Here is a 21,973-nt window from a genome sequence, read left to right as displayed (position 1 = left end):
CTGTCAATCTACCCATCCATCTATCCATCTGTTAATCTAGTGACTATGACAAGCTATCAGAAAAATGACATTTTTAACAATCACTGAAATTAAAATGCTGAAAACATTTATTGTCAGTTGCAGGAGACAGAAAAACTGTGTAGATTAAGTAAATATTACAATACATCCTTTGAATTGAACCACCAATTCCAGTTACATTTAAGTGCTTCCAGTAAAACTTAAGTTGAAAAAAAAACAACAAAATTCATTCAGAGATAATCCATTGTATCTAAAACCCTCATGTGAAGTCTCACATACAGTAAATATGGATGAAGCACTTACTGGATACTTAATGTTTTTTTTTTTTTTCCCAGCATTTCTGTATTTGGGACATGATTTACTCTCCAGGAAAGGTGCGATCGTTCATCAGCTAGTTGTAGCCGATATGTGCGTACATCTCAACTTCCAGAATCATATCACCTCTCATCACGGGCTCTGCCCACCAGCAGAGTCACCAGAGTTGTTGTGTTTCTAGGAAATTATGAGCAAGAGGCACAGAGCCCTTTGACAGTAAATGTGTTCAATGTTTGCTTCCTAACAAGCTTTTAACATGATTGAGTGTTGAGATGACCTATTTACTCTGGCCTGAAGCTTGTTGAAAACAAAGGTACCTTCTTTTGCTCAAACATCTTTCTGTTACTTTCAGTGAGGGAAGGCCTCCTGAGTTTGAAAAACAAATCAGTATCTCACTTAATTTAATTTGCTCCATCAGAAAAACACATGTTGTTGCTGATAATGACTACACAGCTTTGATATTTCAAAGCGTAGAAAATTGCTCATTTAATAAAAGCGAATTTGAGCACCGTTTTGAAGTTAAACAAAGCTGCCAAGCTGAATACACAGACCCATGACAAAAAACTCATTAGGTGGGAAATAACATCTGTGGAGATTATGAGGCTTAACTGTTAGTCACAGTGTCACTTTTGACAGACAATTAAAGACTGTGCTTGGAAGAGTAAAGTGGAGACAAAAAATGTTTATCCCCCAAAATGAAAAGATTTTGCACAAAGTAAAATTAGAGCATGCAGACCGAAAGTAGTTTCAGATACTTCTCGTTGTGCAACGTTGACATTTACTGTGGGAAATGTTCCAGAGGAAATGCAGATTGGACATTCTCCAATGGAAAACAGGAAGTGAGCAGAGCATAACTTGCCTGCAGCACAGTTTTTATCAGAGCATATGAAACTAAGGTCTCAGCTGAGAAATAGGACCCCCTTCTCAATGAAAGATCGTTTTAAAGGAATGAATGAATGAATGAATGAATGAATAAACAAACAAACAAATAAATAAAAAAATAAAAAAATAAAAAAATAAATAAATAAATACCTTTCATGCCATCAAAGTCCAGCAGTAACATTACACTGCTCTTTAGCTTTGAAGTGAGTTTATTGGAACCTTTACAGTGATTCTCATTTGCACATAAAACAGAACCAATACATGACATAATGACGCACGCTCATCTACTCTAGAACATACATGTGAAAATAAAGATGATTTTTGATTTACATCATGAGATATATACAATACTAGACATCCTGCCCTTTGTGTTTTATTTCAACTAAAGCACAAATGAAATGCCTGAAATCACACAAGATAGCAGTTTGTGTCACTCTAACAGCTTATATCTTATTCTAAAATGTTCATACAGTTGGCAGTGTAGGCTGACTGCTACATATAGACATCAGTGAAGCATAAATCCTATAACTTGTCTAACTCTGAAGGTAATGAGAATTACTTTCACATTGTTTATCTGAGCCTCAACAGATCCACAGATTTCCTTGCTCAGTTCAGTTGTATTCCCTGCTCCAAACCACACTGAGCACTGCTTAATTAATTATACTGAAGCAAAACAATCACATGAATCCGCTAACTGACAGCTACAGTAAGTGTGTCACAAGAGAATTAGCTATGACCAAAGCACAGAGAGGGAAACAACATGGTCATTCTTTGCCTTCTCCACGGTCCAGTTAGCATGTTTAAAACAAGGGACAACACCCGCACTGTTTGGATGTTCAATTAAGGTGACCGGAGAACAAAACAGAGCTTGTCTACAGCAGAAAAAAGGTATTTCATGTGAGTTTGAATCCAGTGTTTATGACTGCTCTTACTGAGAAAAAAACATGCAAGATGATGAGAGGGAAGTAAACCTGCTGACAAAAAAACAAAAGAATTCACAAAATCAACAACACAGAGTCTCACGAGGAAGCAGTAAAAACGTGTTGGGGAAAATCGAGTAAAATATGTCATGAGTAAAACACACGAGGGAAAGGGACTAACAAATTCTCTTTTGGATTAACCTATTATGCAACAAATACACGACAGAAAGGGTAGCAAAAGTCCATTAGCTTAAAGTATGGCTTTGGATGCTTGTGTGGTTTGTTGACATGTTTCCTCCTTTCATCTCTGCAGTCAGAGTTAGACGTGGCAATTTCTAGTCATGGTCTGCAAAGAAGCAAGTCACATGCTCGCTGCAGCTGCTTGTCCGTCTGGTTAGCAGGCACGACAGGCAAAAAATAGCTGTGAGGGCGACTCTGCGGCTATCTGAACGTTGGAAGGAGCTGTGGTGCTCTGAGAGTGAGCGACAGCCGCATCCCAACTTTTCTGATGCTTTTGAGAAGTGATAGGTTTTGCTGAAGAGCGGCAGAAGCTTTCAACAAAACTGGTAGTTGTTGGTCTTCATCAGAGGCTGCTCCTCTTCCTCGTGGTCACAAGACTGGTCACAGGGGCCTTCGCAGCACTTGGGCTCATCACACACTTCACCTTCCGTGACCTGCTGCTGCACATTTTGGTAGATTAGCTGTGAGGAGAATCATTAACTTAGTTAGCTCTGATTCAAGAAAAGATCAACGTCAGCTTCACAGAAACACGTCACAGATCATAGTTTGTCCTCTTTTATGTGACACATGTAATTTGTCTTTTTTTTTTGGAAGAAAAGAAATTTTAAAATCTCCTTTGGGGACAGCACCCACATAAAAGCCAGACAAGTTTTATTGGGTCTGGATCACTCACTCCTCTGTGTCTCAGAGAGGGGGTTTTCTGAGGACGTCTTGACAAGAGTGTCACATGTTTGTTTCCCACAGACAGTTTTGGCAAATCCAAAATTAAGTAACTGAATTTTGTTCTACCCTAACCTACCTGCTCTTGCTCCGGTTGGTCCCCAAGTAGTCTTTCTATCATCTGTGAGATCTTGCTGAATGTAGGACGCTGTGTAGGCTCCAGATTCCAGCACATCTTCATGATCATGTAACTGAAACGGAAAACAGAACAACCATAGAAAATATGATTCATCGCAGTTCAACTTCACTGGAAATGAAAGAATTGGCAGTGAACTTAGTCTGGGCCTACGTACATGAAAAACTTTGTCCCCAAAGTTCAGACTTTATGGTTTGAAATTGAGGAGCTGCATAGTCAAATCAGACAAATAAGAGGAGGAGTATGGGGGCGGTGACGCAGATTCATAAGGGACTTGTTCATAAGAAAGCCTGCCCCTTCAGTTGGATTTTGCTGCCGTGAAATAGCAGTTACATGGCATCCTGGCTTTGAGATCATGTGGCTAACAGGCAGAACTGAGGCCTGACTCACAGCAGAACAACAGATGATTGGGCCCTGACTCAGATCCAGTCTCTGTTTCCTCTCCAGAGTTATTCCGAGTGGAGCCACAGCCTCTCCAAATGAGCGCACAAGGATGTCCTCTGAGAAACTTGATCAACTTTTAACTTTCTCATCAGAGTGGCCCGTTAAATTAGTTTTGCTTTGTACTTATTTCCCAGTAAGAGGAAAGCCAAAGATGTGATATGAATTTAGAGATGTTGAAAGTTTTTTATGAGGTTACCTCATGTGTCAGTTATATCAGATGGTGGATAGGACAAACAACTGGAGAGGAGAAAGAGGATCTTTGTTCAAATCTAATGAACATTTGGGACGCCAGCCATATAAAAAGTCCAGCACTGGAGTCAAGCAGTTTATAGATCAGCCACTGTTAATGCTTATGTCAGCCTCAGTGTTAGCAGGCATCACTACATGTTAGCAACAGCTAACAGGTTAGCGAGAAAAATACCGCTCCTTAGAGTCAGACGAGTTGAGTGTGAACATTTTACAGGCTGATAAAAAGGCGATTCTTACTCCTGACTCACTTGTAAAAAAAAAAAACCCATCTGAGAGTCACTTGATGCTGAAGTAAATCTCATCTGATAGTCAGGTGATGCTGAATAGTTTATTTGCATTAGCTGGACATAATAAACCTTCAAAAGAGTGAGGGAAACAGTGATCCATGTGCTGAGCTTACATCTCAGGTGGTGCAAAGTCTGGTTGGCACATCTGGTAGCCACGTTTCACCATCTTGTAAAACCTGGAGTCGACTGCAATGCTGGGGTAGGGGCTCTTGCCTATAGGAGTGTATCAAAAATCATTTTAGCGGGTAAATCATTAAGTAAATGTGTGTAACAGTTCCACATAGATTTGTGTTCAAACCTAAGGAGAAGATCTCCCACAGAAGGATGCCATAGGACCAGACGTCGCTTTGAACGGTGTAGACACATTCAAAGATGCTCTCTGGCGCCATCCACTTCACTGGTAGGCGTGCCTTCAAACACAATTTAGAGATATTTTATAAACTAGCCTATAATTTTTTTTGTAAGTGAAGTAAATTGAGGAAATAAGTCATTAAAGGGTCTTACGTTGCCTTTCACTACGTAGTTGGAGTCGTTCATGATGTCTCGTGCTAGGCCAAAGTCACAAATCTTGGCCTCTCTGCGGTCGGTCAAGAGGACATTCCTGGCAGCCACATCTCTGTGAATACACTGCAACACACCAATGTTATAATAGTTAACTAAAACGAATCTAAAAACAAAAACTTAAATTTAAAATACATTGCAGTTAACTCAAACTAATAAAAACTAGAAAAGAAAACAAAAACAATAAGTAAACTAAAACTGTATCTTGTGTTCACAAAACTAACTGAAACTGACTAAATTTATAGAGAAAATGCCCTCAGTTTTAGTTTCTGACAATGTTAATAGCCTTTAGGATTTAAATTAATCTGACACATTTTCCCAACCAATTTAACGACAGTTTCCGGCAGTTGTCAGCGATGTACAGCACCATCATAGTGACGGACTGGGACGAGCTTGTTTACTGCACTGACTGGCTGTGCGCTGTGCTGCGATGAAACGTAGTGGAGCAATGAATTAGAGCATCTGTAATAGTTTGATTTCATGTGAGTCTGACTTTATTGTTACAGAGTCCAAGTTTCTAATTATTAAAGCTCATATTATATTTCTTAATAAAATGTATGTTTATTTTATTTTTATTTAATTTATGTATATATTTTCATATTAAGTTTATATTATTTTCTTGTGTTTAAGGCAGCAGCCAAGAGTTCAGTATCAGCATTGATTGAGCAGTGAGCACTATGTTGGACTTGAAAATAAACAGTACTACAAAATATTTACTCTGACCTTTTTCAATCCTGCACCTGGTTAATAAGGTATGAAAAAACTAAAACTAAACTAAAACTAAGCCTTGTTGTCAAAAAAATCAAAACTGAATAAAAACTAGAATGCCTGCTCTAAAACTAATTAAAACTAAAATGTAATGGGAAAAAAATGTCAAAAGTAACTAAAACTAAACTATAATGGAAAAAAAAGTCAAAACTAACTAAAATTAAACTATAATGACAAATCCAAAACTATTTTAACCTTGCAACACACACACAAACATACACACTTACACACGTAAAGCTACCTTGATGAAAGACTACCAGTCTATGGTCTAACTATGATAATAAGTGAATCTTAAAGGATGTAAGGGGAAACTGCCTTTCAAAGAATTTCACCCCAACATTCATTATTATCATAAAAATGTGTTTATTTTTAGTAATTCCAGCTTTTGATTTTTTTTTTTACATTATACTCGTTAAAACCACTCACGTTCTTGGCAGCCAGGAAGTCCAGACCCTGAGCCACTTGAAAAGAAAACCTCAACAAGTCATCCATATCCAGCGGCCAGTCACTAGTCCCCTCACACAAAGAATCTATGCAAAGAAACCAACACAGAGGGTTTGAGGATGAAGACAGTGATTCTTTTTTATCTTCAAAGGTGTTTTTTCATAACTGCAGGAAGTTTTTCTTACTTTGAGATGATTCCAAGGTCGTTGGGTAGCTTGGTCTCATCTCCAAGTAACTACTGGAGGATGAACTCGAGATCCCACTGTCGCTGTTGGATGAACAAAAACGACAGAATGACTGATTGACTTGTCGGCAGTAACAGATAAAAGTGATTCTCTCTGTCATTGCACAGCATGTTTGGGGACGTACCTCCGAATGAACTGCTTCTGTGTGCAGACATTTTTGTAGTCATTCAAACTCTCTGTAATGTCAGGAATGTTCATGACAAAGTTCATAAAGGTCTCTCCCTTGTGGCGGAGAAAGTTCAGGAGGTCACCCAGACTGCAGTACTCTGTGATCACAAGCACTGGTCCTGATGAGAGAAAGCACACTATGTCACAACCTCTCCAAAGAGAATAGCGCAAATGATTATGACAGCAAATCCTTAAACTAGTTTAGCTTTAACAGACGTAACGACAATCAGCTGACCTCCATAGGTGCAGGCTCCCAGTAGATTGACGATGTTCTTGTGGTGTCCCAGGTGGCTCAGGATCTTCAGTTCAGACATGAGGGCCTCCCTTTCATCTGAATGGGCACTGGCTGCAGAAACCCAGTGCAAATGATCATAATGGTATCCTCTCATAGACCATGTGAAGCAAATGTTCTGATGTCATCCAAGTGTTGCTTCAAAAATCTGAATCAGATTCATTTTTCACCTTATCAGGAACATTTGAAATTCCCTGGTTATTCTGGGTTTTTTTTTCCATGCAAACAAAGATTTCTCTGTTGAATCAAGGGTCTAACCTTTTAACATTTTCACAGCCACACGCATCACATTGTCCTCCTTTCCGAGTCCATAAGCTGTGGCCTCAACGACTTTCCCAAAAGCTCCTGCCCCGAGGATCTTCCCTGATGAGGGAGGGTAAAATAAGATCTCTCTCTCATAGACAAACATCAAATTGAACATTTCTTTCCTATATTTGTGTTCTTTATACACTTTCATGAGCAGTGAATTGCAGTGAGTAAAATGAAGGTGAGAATCAAATTTCATTTTCATCATTTTAGGATACAAAGGTACAAACCCAGCTTTAGCTTGTCTCTGGGGAATTCCCACTTCTCATTGTATGGCAGCTGGGTGGGGTCAATGAAGGTGTAGTTGTTTCCATCTCTTGCCTCAATGATCTTCCAACGAACCTCATACCTGGGTTTCTGAAGATGTCAGAATGGCCGTAAGTGATGAAACAAAGCACACATGGAAAATCATATTTTTTGGGGGAGGGGATTATTGAATGTGAGGAAATTTGCTTTGTGTTTACTCAAACGTTAAACCGACCTGCTTGTATTTATAGAACAGAAAAACTAGAAGCACAAGCAGGATGGCCAGAATCCCTGCGGCTCCTGTCAAGGTGGAAGTGAAGAGTTTATCTGTAGGATCAGAGAGAGCTGTTTTAGTGCATGACGAACTGGAGGTGTGTCACATGTTGTTTTCACATGTTCCTCCCTTTGTTGATGTTATATATTGTTAGGCATCTTTATGTGATGTAGAACTGCCCTAAAGAGATAACAGGAGCATCATCCCTTATAACAACAAAGGGATCATCTGACCATGGCAATAATACTCTCACAACTCAGACATAAGGTTTGGTTTGAGCTTCGTCCTTGAGTCTAACGGAGAACATAGCCAGTAGAGTGGTCTATGGAAAACTCACCAGAAACCTCCATGGCAAAAGTGTCGCTGCTGACTCCAGCAAGGTTAAACGCCACACACTCCACAGTCATCCTGCGCCGGGAAGGCCCCACGGTAAGGACGCTCTCCACTTCCACAGCTCCGTACTCCTCCCTCTGGACTTCCACAGTGGGAGCCTGGAGAGAGGTTGCTAACTGCAGCCCTGATGTGTTTTCATTACACCTGTTTCAACCCAGCACAAAGAAAAACAGACTCCTATCACAAGAAATCGTGAAATCATTAAACTTCACATTGCAGCTCACGCTGGGTATTTTGGCTGACTTTTGGTTTTTACACTTACGTTGGCCGTATCCCAAAACACTGGTACCATATGATTCTGGGAGCAGGATAACCAAAGGAGGTGCAGGTGAGTGTGGTGATGTTTTCCCATCTCACCACAGCAATCGGCTTCTCTGCAAGATATAAGGAAAAAAACACACACACACACACACACACATAAACAGAAATCTTCAGATTTCATCTTTACCCGAGGGAACTTAAATCCTGCTGCCTCACTCTTTTAATGTTTTCACTATCTGGATCCGTGCCTGCTAAAAGTCACTTACGGTACATTTGGACTTGGAACGTGATGGATGCATTGGCCAAGTTGCTCTGGGCGTAGAAAGTGTACTGTCCTTGCTCCTGTGCATTCACCCTCTTCAGCTGCAGGGTAGCATGGTATCTTAAAAAAAAAATAAAAACACCCAAAAAGAGTAAAATCAGAAAAGCGGAATGTCTGCAGAATCTGACTAATTCTGTGGTTTGTGTTCAGACATTTCCAATCTATAACCGTCAAGTATGTCAACAAGTCATAAAGCAGAACATTATTCCTCTGTCTAGCAGAAGTTTCATGACCTCAGAAAATGAAATGACCCTTGTGTTCCCTGTCAAATCCAAGCATAATGCACACACAGCACATTTGTTATAGGGTGGCTTCCTCTTACTGTGGTGTACTCTATTGTTTGTTCTTTTCTATAAAAATCCACGCAGACATCTTGGAGCAGTGGGTGTTGTACCTGTTGTTGTATCTGATGAGCTTGTGCTCCTGCGTTGATGTGTTGGGAGTTGTTGGTGTGTGCCATCTGTGCTCTGTAATTTGAGGGTAAGCCTCAATGAGCACAGTGAGCTCCAGGTCTTCACCCTCATTCACCTCCACCGAAAGACCCTTGATGGCCAGTTTGGGGGACAGCTGAGGCAGCAGTCTGATGTAGGGTTTGTCTGGTTGGGAGATGACAAACAGAAGTTTTTAGCTCTGTATCAGTTTTACAGACTACGTGATTTCAGATCTTGCAGCAGAGCTTTCTTTGACTCACCTACAACCAGTAGGTACGTGGTTGAGCTGTTCACACCTGCTTCATTGGTTCCAATGCAGGAAATGTTCCCAGTGTCTGAGAGATCCACAGTAGAGATGGTCAAAATGCTCTGAATGTCCAGACGGTTTTCCCCACCGGAACGAACCCTCTCCTCTATTGATGGTTTCTGATGAAGAAGGGGGAGAAACATCACAGTTAGAATGATAGAAAATATTAAAGAAAACCTCTGAAATGCTTCATACTCACCGTCTTGGTGGTGTACTTCCAGGTGACATTGTAGTTGAAGTTAGGGTTATGAGTGGTGCAGATAACCCTGAGTTCCTCACCAACGATGCGCACATATTCATCCGTCTCAAGGAAGACATAGGGAGGGAAACGGAGCTCTAAAGCAGGGGGTAATCAAATGTGAGTAAAACAGTTTTTCCCCAAACTGTTTGGGTGAAGATTCTGACAATTAAGATGTCTCACTCTGGATTATGTTGATGGAGAAGGTCCTGGAGGTTCGCTCCAGCCCGTTGACCTTGGCTGTGCAAACATAGTCAGCGTTGAAGCTGGGACGCAAGTTGTGGATGAGAATACCACGATGCCGGAAAATCGTGAAGTTCATCCCCTGGGGTATGGTGGTGCCATTGTCCATGCGTAGTCCCAGGTCTGTGGCAGCTGGGTCTGTCAGCAGGCAGGGCAGCAGGTAGTCCTCACCTTCTTTTCTCACCACACGCAGGGTCGTGCTGCTGGTCGTGAACACCCGGTTTGGATCTAAAACAGGCATTGACGCGTTAGTGGATCAGAATTAGATGGATTAATGTAGGTTTTAATCCAGAAAGTGTCAACAATTACTAAGTCATCATAGGAGGACTCTTTGAGCTCACCTTTTACGTACACATGCACAGAGGAGGTCAGGTCATGTGACTGTGATCCAGAAGTGTAAAAGCACCTATACGTTCCTGTGAAGTCCGCAGAGGGACGCTCCACTTTCAAGGTGCGGATCTTCCCGTTGCCTTTAGAAATATAACGTCTGTGTTTTGCAAGCCTGGTCTGCCAGTTCACAGGCCCATCCCCCTCACACCTCAGGTCCAGGGGGACGCCAGGTTGGACCACCACCTCAGAGCCAACCACCACCTTAGAGTTGAGCTTGATCACTGGACGCCTCCATTCTGCTAAAGAAGGATAAAAGCATGTAGAAGTATTTATTGTTTCAGTGTTTAGTGTTTTTGCTTTCTCTTTGATAATTAAAGATTTTTCTTCAGTTTTACCTTTTTTTTTTAAACTCAAAGCCATCTCAGGATCATGACTCTAATTTATTTTAGTAAGCTAATACCTGAACTGAAGAAGAAGTTATGAAGACATGGACTAAGATAATATCCTGAACCTTCTCACTTCTGCTTTTTACGCTGCTGCTGTCTCAACACTGGAATCAAAATTGCTAAGCTACACATCTGTTACTGATGTGCTTCAGCTAAGGCCCAAAGTTTCCACCAAAAACAGGAAAAAACAGGAAGACCAGGCATGGAAAAGAGAGCAATATATTTCATGCATCTTTAAGGGAGACTCTGCCGAAAGTGGATCATCACCCTCAGGGAGCGTAGAAAAATGATTGAGAGATGCAGAACAAGGCTCTCTTTGACAACTTTGTGAAGGATTTGGAAGTCTCATCTGAACCAGTCATTGCGTTTTAGATTTGTTTTGGGATGAACCACTTTTGTAACAATGATTGACACTTGAGCGTCTGCTGAAAATGCCTGAGCTCTCTCTTATTCAAACCTGAGCTTTCACTTTAACTTATAGTTTAAAAAAAATCCAAAGGTTTTTCATAGGATGATTTGAAGCTTGAAGCAGAACTGAGATTCTGTGATCAGCATTTTTTTTTTTCTATTCCCCACAGCAGATAAGTTAACATGAAGAAACCAAATCTAAGAAATCACATCCAGAAGTTTGGAACCAATCTGAACCTCCTGATTGTAGGTGTAAACATGTTTCATTTCCTTTTCATTCAAATAAACTATTCATCCAACCTTGAAACGACCCCATATACACCTCAGACAGTAATCTAGCAGAAAGCAAAACGAATTCACTGAGCCAAAATTAACACTTAACAACAGATGCTTTTATGTGCTCGGATGCAAACACGTGAAATCGCAATTTCTAAGCTCAGCAAGTGACACCCATATATGTGTTGTTCTCAGCCTCAGTAGAGTGGCTTAAAAAGAGGAGGCATTACAAGAACAAGCTCCAAAAACAACTCATGATGCAGCAGACATTGTCCTGCTGATTAGATAAACTATAGTGCCAAATTTTGGATGGCAGGGCAGAAAGAGCTTCTAAGAGCCTGTGTGCTGACCACGAGTTTGTGCCATGAAATGTGCAATGAAATCATTTCAGCTCCATACACGAGAAGTCTTGTCTGAGGAAAATAAAAGGCTAGCTGTACTGCAGATTAAAAAAAACTTCAAAAATGACACTTACATTCTTGGTTTGATACAGTATTCAACAAACTTTTCAAGATTTCTTCTTGCTCTACTTAGTTCAAAAACTCTCTTTTACTTGTGTTGTTTTACTTCTGAGTTTAAACTGTGAACATGAACTCACATCAACTGCAGAGAGACAAGTCAGAAACACACTTGGCTACATTTTTGTGGAGCCTCACCTGAAGCAGCAGAAGCCACAATCCCCAGCAGCAGAGTGAGGAAGGACTGCATCCTAGATCAGCTCCAAACCTGCAGCTTCAGTGTTGATGTTGATGACAGAAATCTTGTATTGATCTGTAGCATTGAGAACAGGAATGAGAAAACTGGCTCTGAGGTTGTGCTCTTACTCATCGGCTCTCTTTAACTTCTCTTTTTCTCACTGGTCAGAGGATGTCTGCCTGTTAAGATGACTGATCTACTTCTATTTCAGTCTCACTATGCACTGACTAAAATTAGGTATCAGTTTGAAATACCAGGAGGAAGAACTACATAGTTTCGATGAGAAAATCAACTAATCTTTACTCAATAGATTTAGAATACAGCTGAAAAAAGCAATAACAAGAGCATCACTCACTGACTTCACATATACTCACGTGCAGATGTCTTCAGCTTATTCAAGGGGTTCAATAACTTCCTCAGGTTTGACGTTCCCAGCATCCAAAGCTGACATGAGTCCCTTCTTCCCCCTCTGTGTGCCTCTGCCCTTCTTCTCCCTTCTGCTTGTTTACAGTCTCTTCAAGTCACACAGCAAACATGAAATCTTTCAAGACAGCAAGTGGTGGAGGGTGGAGGGAGCTCTGTGAGTGTGTGTGTGTGTGTGTGTGTGTGTGTGTGTGTGTGTGTGTGTGTGTGTGTGTGTGTGTATGTGTGTGTGTGAGGGGAGGCGGACCAGCATATCACGCTCAACAAATTAATGAGCCAGTGCCAATTTGCCACAGAAAGGCACAATTCTCCCTAGACATCTGCTGAGGTGAGACTAATCACCTTTTTCACTGTTAAGCCATGGCTGCGAGGCTTTTTAACAAGGGGAGCAATGGTTTGTGGGAGAAAAAATAGCGTCAAAGGGTTCTTACAAATCTGACTCAGGAATCAGAGACAATCTAACAGATACGAGAGTGAAAAAAGTCATTATGAGTTGATGAGTTTCTTCTTTGTAAGTTATAAAAGATTCCCGAAGAGGGAAAAAGGAAGAAATCGCTGATTGTTTATCACACAAGTTTCAGTTTTATGATGACACTAGGAATTATTTTAAAAATGAATTAGCTTTTATTTAGCATTTATTTTCAGAAGAATAGAAAAGTCACTGAGAAAAATTCACTTAAGACTCCTCCAGTCAGTTTACGATAACACACTTTATTGTCACATTTACAACATATAAAATGGCACAAATAAAAAATACATTTGTAAACGTTAAGAAGAGCTTTGGTACCATAGCTTGTGATACAGTGATCTTGTGCATTTTAAATTGCTACAGAAAATTACATTGTGCTGTTTTAAATGGTGAAGTAAGTAGAGATAACCTGTGTAAGTGAATGTTATACAATGCAACAGACAACTAAAAGCATCTTTTTTACATGAACACATGTCTGTCTGACTCTGCTGAGCACAGTATCCCTTTGTATCAGCAAGAAACAATAGCTGCAAGACAAGAATCTGTCAATTTATGTACAAAGGCACTCATGTGTGCCGTCATGTGCTATAAGGCAGTGATATGCTGTGAGGGAGCTCCCTGTCGTCACACAAACTCGGCTGTAACAGTCTCATTCTGAAGTCTAGCGCTGATTTCCTGTTGATAGTGTTTTTATTTGTTGTTTAAATTCTTATTAAAGTGCAAGTCTGGCACAGGACTATGATATGATCTACATTAAACAGGTATTCAATATTCACAGGAGACAAAAACACATTTCATATATCTCTCTCAGATAATAAAAAAAACTGAAAAACTTCTGACACTGTGGTGAACGCAATCTATATTTAAGTATTTGTAAAAGAAAAAAACAGTGTATGTAGAATCTGCATTACATGTTTATGCTTGTATTTAAAGCCAAAGGGAAAATCCAAAGTTGGCTCTGGTTTTATCGCTGATTATAATGGTTTGGGACAAACTGTTTCTGATTCTTAATGGTATGCAAATTTGATTATGTTCTGGTCTTGACAGGATTTCTGGCTTTTATGTGTATAAAAATAAAAAAACAACACCCTCTTTTCTGAAAGGCTACACTCACTGCGGACCTCAAAGTCCAAAAGGCGACATAAGGTGAAGTCAAGAAGGCCTCGAGAATCCCTGGCTGTGGTGAAAACATCATATTTTACTGTAAACTGTTTCTGTAGTGCATGAGTGAAAAGAGTACCATGTTTACGTCGTGTTGGGTTATCAATCAATGGGTGACAACATCAGGCTCATGATTATTTTCATCTGTTTTGTAGCTTCAGAGGTACTACGTGTAAAACAAAACATAGAAGGACAATACTTCTTGCTCAGTGCTTAGTGGACGTAAAAAGTTTGCCTCCTCAGTTTCACTTTTGCTACATTCTCGTTCAGACAAGTTCCCTTTTTTTCTGGCATATTCAAAACAAAACAAAAAGAACACTGAGACACAGGCTCTGCTCTGACAGGGTCTTACATGGGGCTACAGGAAACTGTCTTCAACCTCAGGCGTCCCAGAGGTGCCCAGCAGAGCGTCTCTCTCGCTGGTCTCCTCCAGCCGGTCCTCCTCCGGAAGGGTCTCTGCTGTGCCCTGCGACATGGAGTCCGTCTCTTCCTCTGGGGCCAGAGAGCTGCAAAAATAGGCAAGAACACAAAGAAGAACTCAAATTCTGAGACCGAGACCAAAAGTCACACCATGGTCAGATTTGTGGTGCAGATCTTGACATTCATCTTCTTTCCGACAACCACAAGACATTTTTCAAAAATTATAATACTCATCCGTTTTAATGACATCTTAAAAAAGTGTGTTACACTGTTATAAAATAAAACTGGATTCATTAAAAGAGTTATGAAAAGAGTTAATGGACTACCACAAAAATCAAAAAGATGCAAACTCTACTTTATTCCTCAAAATGATGCAAGAGAAAATTATATAATGAAAGGTACACACCAGCAAAACCAGCTTAAATAATCAGTCTATTATGGAAATCATGGCTGAGCACTTCTCTGTTGATCCACTCATTAGTTTTCTTTTGAAGCTTTAATTGGTATAAGAAGGATGATGCTTGAATAATCTTGTTACTGATTGGCTCATGAGGTTGACTTTTTGTTATTTCTCTTTATTTTAGGATGTCGCCCAATGTTTCCATGACATCCTTATTGACATCAATCTGCGGATCTGGACCAACAGAGCATCACTGTGTTCCCTTAAAAGAGCAAGAACAAGCTTAAACCACAATGTCAAGGGTGAAGTCTATGATCAAAATCAAAGCAAAAGAATCGTCTGGCTGCATAAATTTAAAACCCAAGGTTGAAATTTGCTCCATTCCTTGGTTGATTGCAAGGATCTCAAGCATTGAGAGTGAAAAAAACAAGCAAAAAAAAAAAACAATAACGCTAAAATAAAAAGAAGCTGTTGAAGAAAAGGTAATTGTGTGAAAATAGCACAATTTTTAATAGTCAAACATTTATTTGTTCGGTAAAGCAAACTTTGCTTGGCTGCGTATTTTTATATGCTATAAAAGCATGTCTCCCTGTCCGCCTCCATAATACAGCTATTGTCTCAGCTCCACATCTGGACGAGTGGGTGTGTGGAGAAAAAAAACCTGCCACAGTTAAACAAACACATCCTCATCCTCAGCTTTTGGCACACATGTGAAGTGTCATGTTCTGCAGCTCCATACCTTGCAGGGCTCTCTGACGGCCTGTCAGTGAAAGCATCTTCTGGTTTGGGGTCTGGGATGGGGATGATGTATTCGTTGTATGATGTGATGGCTTCCTGTGTGTCAGCCGGGGGTCTGAGCTCTCTGGGGCTGCTCTGGTTGTAGGGATCCGGGGGGAGGGTGAGGGTGACGGGAGATTGGGGGCTGAATGCTGGGTTTGCGACGGGGAAGGGTGAGGAGAGTCTGGGCTTAGTGCGGGCCACGGCGGGGTGGTCGCTCCTCATGAAGTTGTCGTTCACTTGGTTGTACCTCTGTTGTCAGAAGATGAGAGTTAGCTTGTTGAAACTTAATGCAGAATGATTAATTAACAGTTTGAGAGCTTGATGCTGCAGAAAAGATGTTACAGCATCAACAAAAAATTAAAAATTCCTATCTGCTTCAGAGGAGTCACACTGATATAGAAACTATTTGTTCAGGTTAGGGTTAAGGTTAATTAATAAGACCTGCATACTTTATTTTGTTTGGCAAAGTTCAAACATGCAGGTCAAAAAATTATATACTGTCATCTTCAAAGTTCAGCATCTGTCCTGGATAAGTGTCTGGACATTCACCAACCAGCCACTAGGGGGAGTATTCTCTGACTGTGAGGGGCTAACAGTACAATATATTACAAGATTTGATGGACAATTTGAACCTAATGTAAAATATAACTCTAGGATACCAAGAAAGTGAAGTCTTTTGGTGTAAATCTGAGGTATTACTCTAAAGCAGCTCTGATGTAAAAAATTATACCTTTTTGTAGCTGTCAGTCAGCATGTTCCCCACACTGTGTACCAGAAAGGAAAACTCAGGCCTCTTCTCAAACTTCTCATCCCAGCACTTCTTCATGATCTCATAACTGAAACATAAAAAACACAAAGCTAAGTAGTTTCACATTCTTTGCATGCACAATGTGCATTCATTGGTAAAAGTGCCTTACACATCATCAGAGGCATGGGTGGGTTTGGTCATCCTGTAGCCTCTCTTCAAAGCGTTGTAGAACAACTCATTCATGGGTAAATCAGGGTAAGGGGTCCCTCCTGCAGAATGAATTGAAATCATTGAGAAATTATGGACAAGAAGAAATATCTAACCTTAATGTAGACAAAGACATTCTGTAAATTAAAATGCATGGACACAAAGATAATAGAAATGAAAATACTCAAGGTGTAATGGTGTGGGGAAAAAACACACAAAAAATTTAAAAAGATTAACTGTGATTGTATTTAGTAAAGGAAGTGAACACAAAATATCACAAACAAAACAATATTTAATTCAATCAAAAGATCAGGTTTTATCTCTTTGTCAACTTTCTTTTTCAAATATTAACTGTTCCAGTATCCTACATCACAGGCTTCACATGCTATGTGACGTGTGCTCCTGTTGTATGATCAGTGTGTGAGGCTCAGATTTAAATCTAAATATCTAAATAATCATTAGTTGCAGTAATACAATGTATGGTAAACTATCAAAAGTACCATCACAAAATGTTTCGGACGCTCGTAACTTAAAATATATCGTTTTTTCTTCCAAAAAGACAAGCACCAGTGGGGGATCCCTGTTTTTACCAACTCTGAAGTTCCAGCTCCCCCCCTCCATCTACACTGACTGAAGACAGGTGCCAGTGTATTCCTGCTCATCAAGCAGTATTATGGCTGACTCAGCGTAAACTAAGTACTTTGAGAATACTTCTTGTAACTACTGGATCTTCAGTGAACTGACCCTTGTCTCTTTTCTTTCTCTACACTTCCTGGCAGGAAGGCACCTTCTGTGCACAGTAAAACAACCTCTGAAGTGCTTCCCTGCCTCTGCCTGCTTTTGGGTCCTATTTCGAATTGCAACCTCACAGCACCGGCTGATCTCTAAGTTACATACTTTGTACTTTCCCAATTTTTCTGACCCAGATGAGAAAATAAATTTATCTTTAAGCCCAATGAAAGCCAGATTGATACAGGAGAGTACAGAGGAATCTTTGGTTATTACTTACAGAGGCTGATTGTGAGTTTGTTCTCCACCACTAAGGCTTATGTGGCGTGTATTATCAAGTGTCCCTCTTGTTTTCACGGTAGTTTCAAAAATCGTGGGAAGAGGTCTTTAAGAGAAAAACACTTGCAATACCCTGAGCACGGAAATCTAATTTCAAAGCTTGACTGTGACTAGGAGGATTACGACCTCATATGAGCTTTCAAACAAACTAGTATGTACTTACGATTTGACATGGAGTTTGAAAATTTCCCTGGCTTTACATTAACCAGACTATTTTTCACATCAAAGATTGAAAAATAAGAAAGTCCTGCAGGTAAACCTACACAATTTGAACCTTACATGGAATCACAAAATTAGTACTTTAATGCGTGAAGTAGATCTAATAATATTCATGTTTTATGTGGATACATGTGTTTGGACTTACCCAGTGTAAAAATCTCCCACAGCAGTATGCCAAACGACCACACATCGCTGAAGGTGGTGTACAAATTATGGAAAATGCTTTCTGGGGCCATCCATTTCAGAGGCAGAAAGGTCTAAATAGAACAAAAAATATCACAGGGCATGAATAGGACAAAACAATCAAGCTATTGAAGGCAGCTTGCAGTTATTTGCTCCAAAAGTAGGTTTGCTTATAAACTTGTACAAAGTATTTGAGTTTTACCAGTGCATCGTTTTGTAACCACCTGTGAGTGATGCATATCCAGTAAATATGTGGCAAACTAGGAATGAGGGTTTATCTGTGTGAACCTTTGCAGTGATTTTGTCACTCACGCTGCCTTTAGAGATGTAGTTGGAGTCATGCATGATGTCTCTGGCCAGGCCAAAGTCGCAGATCTTCACCAGCTTGCCTTCACAGATTAACACATTCCTTGCAGCGAGGTCACGATGAACACACTGTGGTGGAACAAAATCAAATAAAATGCTGTTTTTACAAATTCCGGTCAGAATTTATCTCTTTTCCTGTATCTCTTAAAATAAGTCAGCATGCTTCCTGAAAATGAGAAAATTTTGAAGCAAACATGTTGAGTCACCATCAGCCACAAATCTTGGAGCAAACTTGTTTGTATCCTACATTTTTGGAGGCGAGGAACTCCATCCCCTTTGCCACTTGGTAGCTGAAGCCCAACAGGTCGTCATAGGTCAGAGTAGCGGAGTCGCTGATGACCAAGTCCAATCTGCCACCACCTGGACAAAAAGGTGACACAGTGAGACCACAAACATGAATGAAGACGCTGTAGTTTTTTTTTTTTTTTTGAGTGGGGAACCCCGACATAAAGTCTTGTGACTTCATGGGTGGTAACAACAGCGCCTTTCTGTTCTGTAACGTGTCTTTGCATTTTCTCCAGTCTGTGATTAAAAAGCAAACTGTAGTATTTGTTTATGTGGCAAAAACAATCTGTTCATGAGCTGCACTTTTTTAAATTCACTGATGAAGGACAGCGCTTTTTCACACATAAATGCATCATGTGCATCTCCTTCTTCTTTGTTTGCTGTTTTTAGTGCGCTTAATGCTTCATTAAGAACACTGACAAAGTAATAATTGACGATGCAAGAGAAAGGGGGAGTACATGCTTGTATTGACATGGACACACATGGCTCATATCAGACCTTGTTCCTGATAAATGTCCTGCTGGTAAGGCGACTCATATGGAGAGGGTTGGATGTCTGCATACTTGATGGGGTCTATCTGCTCCTGCATGGGCACGTAGAGTGAGGGCTCGTCTTTACTCATGTCCATGTATCCTCCATCGCTCTCGCTGCCAAATGACACATAGCTGCAGGGACACATGGGGTATGAAAATGGCTTAGCTGACCTACTTCCAGATTTATTCATAGTCCAGCAACTTATGAAACTTCTGGGTGAATGTTTCTTGCTGTCTCTTCATATGTTACAGCAGTAATGTTGATACAATTACAACACACACATAATACACTCCTTTGTGCAGCTTGAAGGAGTTTTTTTCTTTGCCTTACCCTTTCCTCTGGCTTAGAGGGGTACTTCCTCTAGATATGAGGCAGCTGCCGTCTTGGTTCTTCTCAGCATAGTACTGGAGCAGGGTGTGCTTGTTCCTGTGCAGGTAGTCCACCAGGTCACCGTATCGGCAGTACTCAGTCACCAGAAATAAAGGCCCTGATTAGTGGAGGAGGATGTAAGTTCATATGTTACAGGCAGGCTTTAAACAACATATGTAAATATACCATACTTAGAAATAAATTAATATGCACTTAAATGAAACAGTAAAACAAACTCTGATTTTAACTTCAATAAGCAGCTTCGTTGAGAACAAATCTTTGTTACTGAAACAGAATACAAGTCAAAGGAAAAGTAGATATAAACAAATACTAGGGATGCAGGATATTAGATTTTTGCCAATATCTGATATGCCGATATATCGAAACCTCTTTTGGCCGATACCGATACCGATACTGATAACCACAAGTTTATTTGTTTTTTTCACTGTAAAGAAAGCTAAGTTTATCCTGTACTGAAATTTATATGTTACTCTTCATGTGATGGTCTTATTTGTTTAAGAAACACACATAAAACAAGACAAAAAACATTTGATTTTACCATAAATAAGAAATGTATTATTTTTTCAAACTCTAGACATTCAGTATTGAAATACAGAAAAATAATTTCTTTCGATCACATGAACTTTAAATGTACAATGCATTTTTAAACATAACCAAGTTGCATTTGATTATTTTAGAGCTACTGTAACAACCTGGTGACAGACACAGAGCTCTGCAGTGCAAATAAATGAAGTGCTACATTTTATTTAAGGAGCTTTTTTTTCAGGTGGAAAATAATATTAATCCTAACTGAATAGCACCTTTTCGGCTGTGCATATCGGCAGAAATTTTCATATCTGCCAATATCGATAAATGTGTTTTTGAGCTTTTATCAGCCGATACCGATATTGTGCCGATAATATCGTGCATCCCTATCAAATACATCAATAAAAAAAGTTTTTTTAAAATTTAATCTTTTGCTATAAAAACAAAGAGTCACTTTTTTATGAATCACTAATGCATACTCTGTAGAGGTAAACATTTCACAAACATGTTTTATGTAGTATTTAAAACCTTTGCATTAATGATGCTATGAGGAGAATCTTTTGCACTCCCTCGCCACCTTCTGGCCCGGAGTCTCCGCACACTTTCCTAAATTACTCTTAGTGAGGCATGTTTGCTTTGAATTCAATAGAGATCGGATTGAAAAAAAATCTCTTTGTTCAAGACAACTTTTTACTGGGTACAACATGCCGAAGTAAGGGACTTATTAGTACAGGTAAGCGCTACAGTTTGAAACATGACATCAAGCAGACGTTGCAGCAGCCGGTTATATGATAGCAACATCGTCAGGTTGGTGCTCCGACATATCTGTAGGCTAACGAGACAACAACACACAGTTCGTATGTAGTTTAGTAGTTGTCTATATTTAGCATAGCGGACAGCCCGGTGCTCTAAGACATGTCTATAATGTGTAACCTGAGTAAATCTTGTTTACGTCCAACCAGTCATCTACCAAGCAGGGCTAACGTAATCTCACTCTTCATTTTATTGATAGACTCTCAAGTTTGAACAAACCACTGCAGAATAACTGCTGACTGTGGGTTGGAATCAACATTATCACAAACAGTTTAGCCCCTGTGTTATGGAGTGACACAGCTCGAGCTAAAGGCTAATTAGCCTTTGGCTCAGTTGTAGACAACTGTTGATATCTTTTTAAGTCATTCAGCTGAAACAAAACAATTAAATAGATCAGATTCTCTCTATCAGCTGTGCTAGCAGCCGTTTATTTCTGACACTGCGATAACATGTTGAACACCACACTGGTAGTTCCGTGAGCTTTTATTATTGGTACTTCCTGTTACCGGGAGTTTCAATTTGCATATTAGCTAAATATTTAGTTGCGTCTGAGAGATTTAGATTTAGTTTTAGATTTAACATTTAGATTTAGATTTATATTAAATATTTAAATTCAGCATTTAGATTTAGATTTAACATTTAGATTTAATATTTAGATTTATATATAGCATTTACGTGTGACATTTAGTATTTACATTCAACTATTTAAGATTTTTTTAAGATGACAAATATTGCTCTCAATGTCATAAAAGGTCACTAGAAAAAATCACACCCGTTTTTTTGCGCATGGTTTGAAGCTAAATGTGACAAAATGTTGCTGTTTTTTTTAGCATGTGCTGCTCTACAAACGACGCCCCATACGTCACAGCCCCTTTAATGAACGGTTGATAAATGGTTAAGTGAAAACATTTCTTGGACAGGAAAGCTAAAAGTTTAGGCTGTTTATGTCCAATAGAGCAACAGCTCCTTTTGATTTTTATCCATCATATACAACCTTACTCTCTCTTCTCTACAACCTCTCATCGACGGCGCACCACAGTGCAGTGGTAAGCTCCTGGGACAGTTTTCCAGTGTAATGTATTGGTGTCAAAATATATCTTTCTTTTTGGAAACTAA

The 21,973-nt window shown here is 39.8% G+C and overlaps 2 protein-coding genes across 4 annotated transcripts in view; both read right to left on the bottom strand.

The window, feature by feature from the left end:
* Positions 1-1,492: 1,492 nt before the first annotated feature.
* Positions 1,493-12,377, bottom strand: csf1ra (colony stimulating factor 1 receptor, a). Of its 2 annotated transcripts, none has more exons than XM_074673871.1 (22): positions 12,241-12,377; positions 11,827-11,941; positions 10,052-10,339; positions 9,651-9,938; positions 9,429-9,565; positions 9,183-9,348; positions 8,886-9,087; positions 8,436-8,551; positions 8,171-8,282; positions 7,853-8,052; positions 7,477-7,568; positions 7,226-7,352; positions 6,948-7,052; positions 6,633-6,743; positions 6,354-6,516; positions 6,170-6,252; positions 5,967-6,070; positions 4,716-4,838; positions 4,510-4,621; positions 4,325-4,424; positions 3,175-3,286; positions 1,493-2,836 (listed from the first exon to the last, which is right to left on the bottom strand). In XM_074673871.1, exons 2-22 carry the CDS (start codon positions 11,876-11,878, stop codon positions 2,690-2,692), a joined length of 2,940 nt encoding a protein of 979 aa, XP_074529972.1. In that variant the 5' UTR covers positions 11,879-11,941; positions 12,241-12,377; the 3' UTR covers positions 1,493-2,689. The 2 variants fall into 2 exon arrangements, with proteins under 2 accessions (XP_074529972.1, XP_074529973.1); XM_074673872.1 differs by having other exon boundaries at positions 10,052-10,336.
* Positions 12,378-12,979: 602 nt separating this feature from the next.
* Positions 12,980-21,973, bottom strand: part of pdgfrb (platelet-derived growth factor receptor, beta polypeptide) — a 32,976-nt gene continuing 23,982 nt past the window's right edge. For both annotated transcript variants that reach the window (XM_074673884.1, XM_074673885.1), the window contains exons 16-24: positions 19,460-19,616; positions 19,094-19,260; positions 18,558-18,670; positions 18,257-18,379; positions 17,907-18,018; positions 16,437-16,536; positions 16,250-16,355; positions 15,479-15,768; positions 12,980-14,425 (exon numbers count right to left, since the gene is read on the bottom strand). In XM_074673884.1, coding sequence (XP_074529985.1) covers positions 14,278-14,425; positions 15,479-15,768; positions 16,250-16,355; positions 16,437-16,536; positions 17,907-18,018; positions 18,257-18,379; positions 18,558-18,670; positions 19,094-19,260; positions 19,460-19,616 — 1,316 coding nt within the window. In that variant the 3' untranslated portion in view covers positions 12,980-14,277. The remainder of the gene's footprint in view (positions 14,426-15,478; positions 15,769-16,249; positions 16,356-16,436; positions 16,537-17,906; positions 18,019-18,256; positions 18,380-18,557; positions 18,671-19,093; positions 19,261-19,459; positions 19,617-21,973) is intronic.

This window comes from Halichoeres trimaculatus, unplaced genomic scaffold (genome assembly GCF_033239565.1).
Source record: "Halichoeres trimaculatus isolate MK-OKI-2021-1 unplaced genomic scaffold, fHalTri1.1 fHalTri1_scaffold_7, whole genome shotgun sequence".
NCBI classification, from domain to species: domain Eukaryota; kingdom Metazoa; phylum Chordata; class Actinopteri; order Labriformes; family Labridae; genus Halichoeres; species Halichoeres trimaculatus.
Note: the sequence above shows the minus strand (reverse complement) of the source record. Positions and strands in the feature narration are given on the sequence as shown.

Coding starts and splice junctions, on each gene's coding strand:
- csf1ra (XM_074673871.1), bottom strand. CDS start 11,878: ATGCAGTCCTTCCTCACTCTGCTGCTGGGGATTGTGGCTTCTGCTGCT. Junction 8,053..8,170: donor TGTTTTGGGATACGGCCAAC/GTAAGTGTAAAA, acceptor GGGTTGAAACAG/GTGTAATGAAAACACATCAG. Junction 7,569..7,852: donor TTTTGCCATGGAGGTTTCTG/GTGAGTTTTCCA, acceptor CTGATCCTACAG/ATAAACTCTTCACTTCCACC.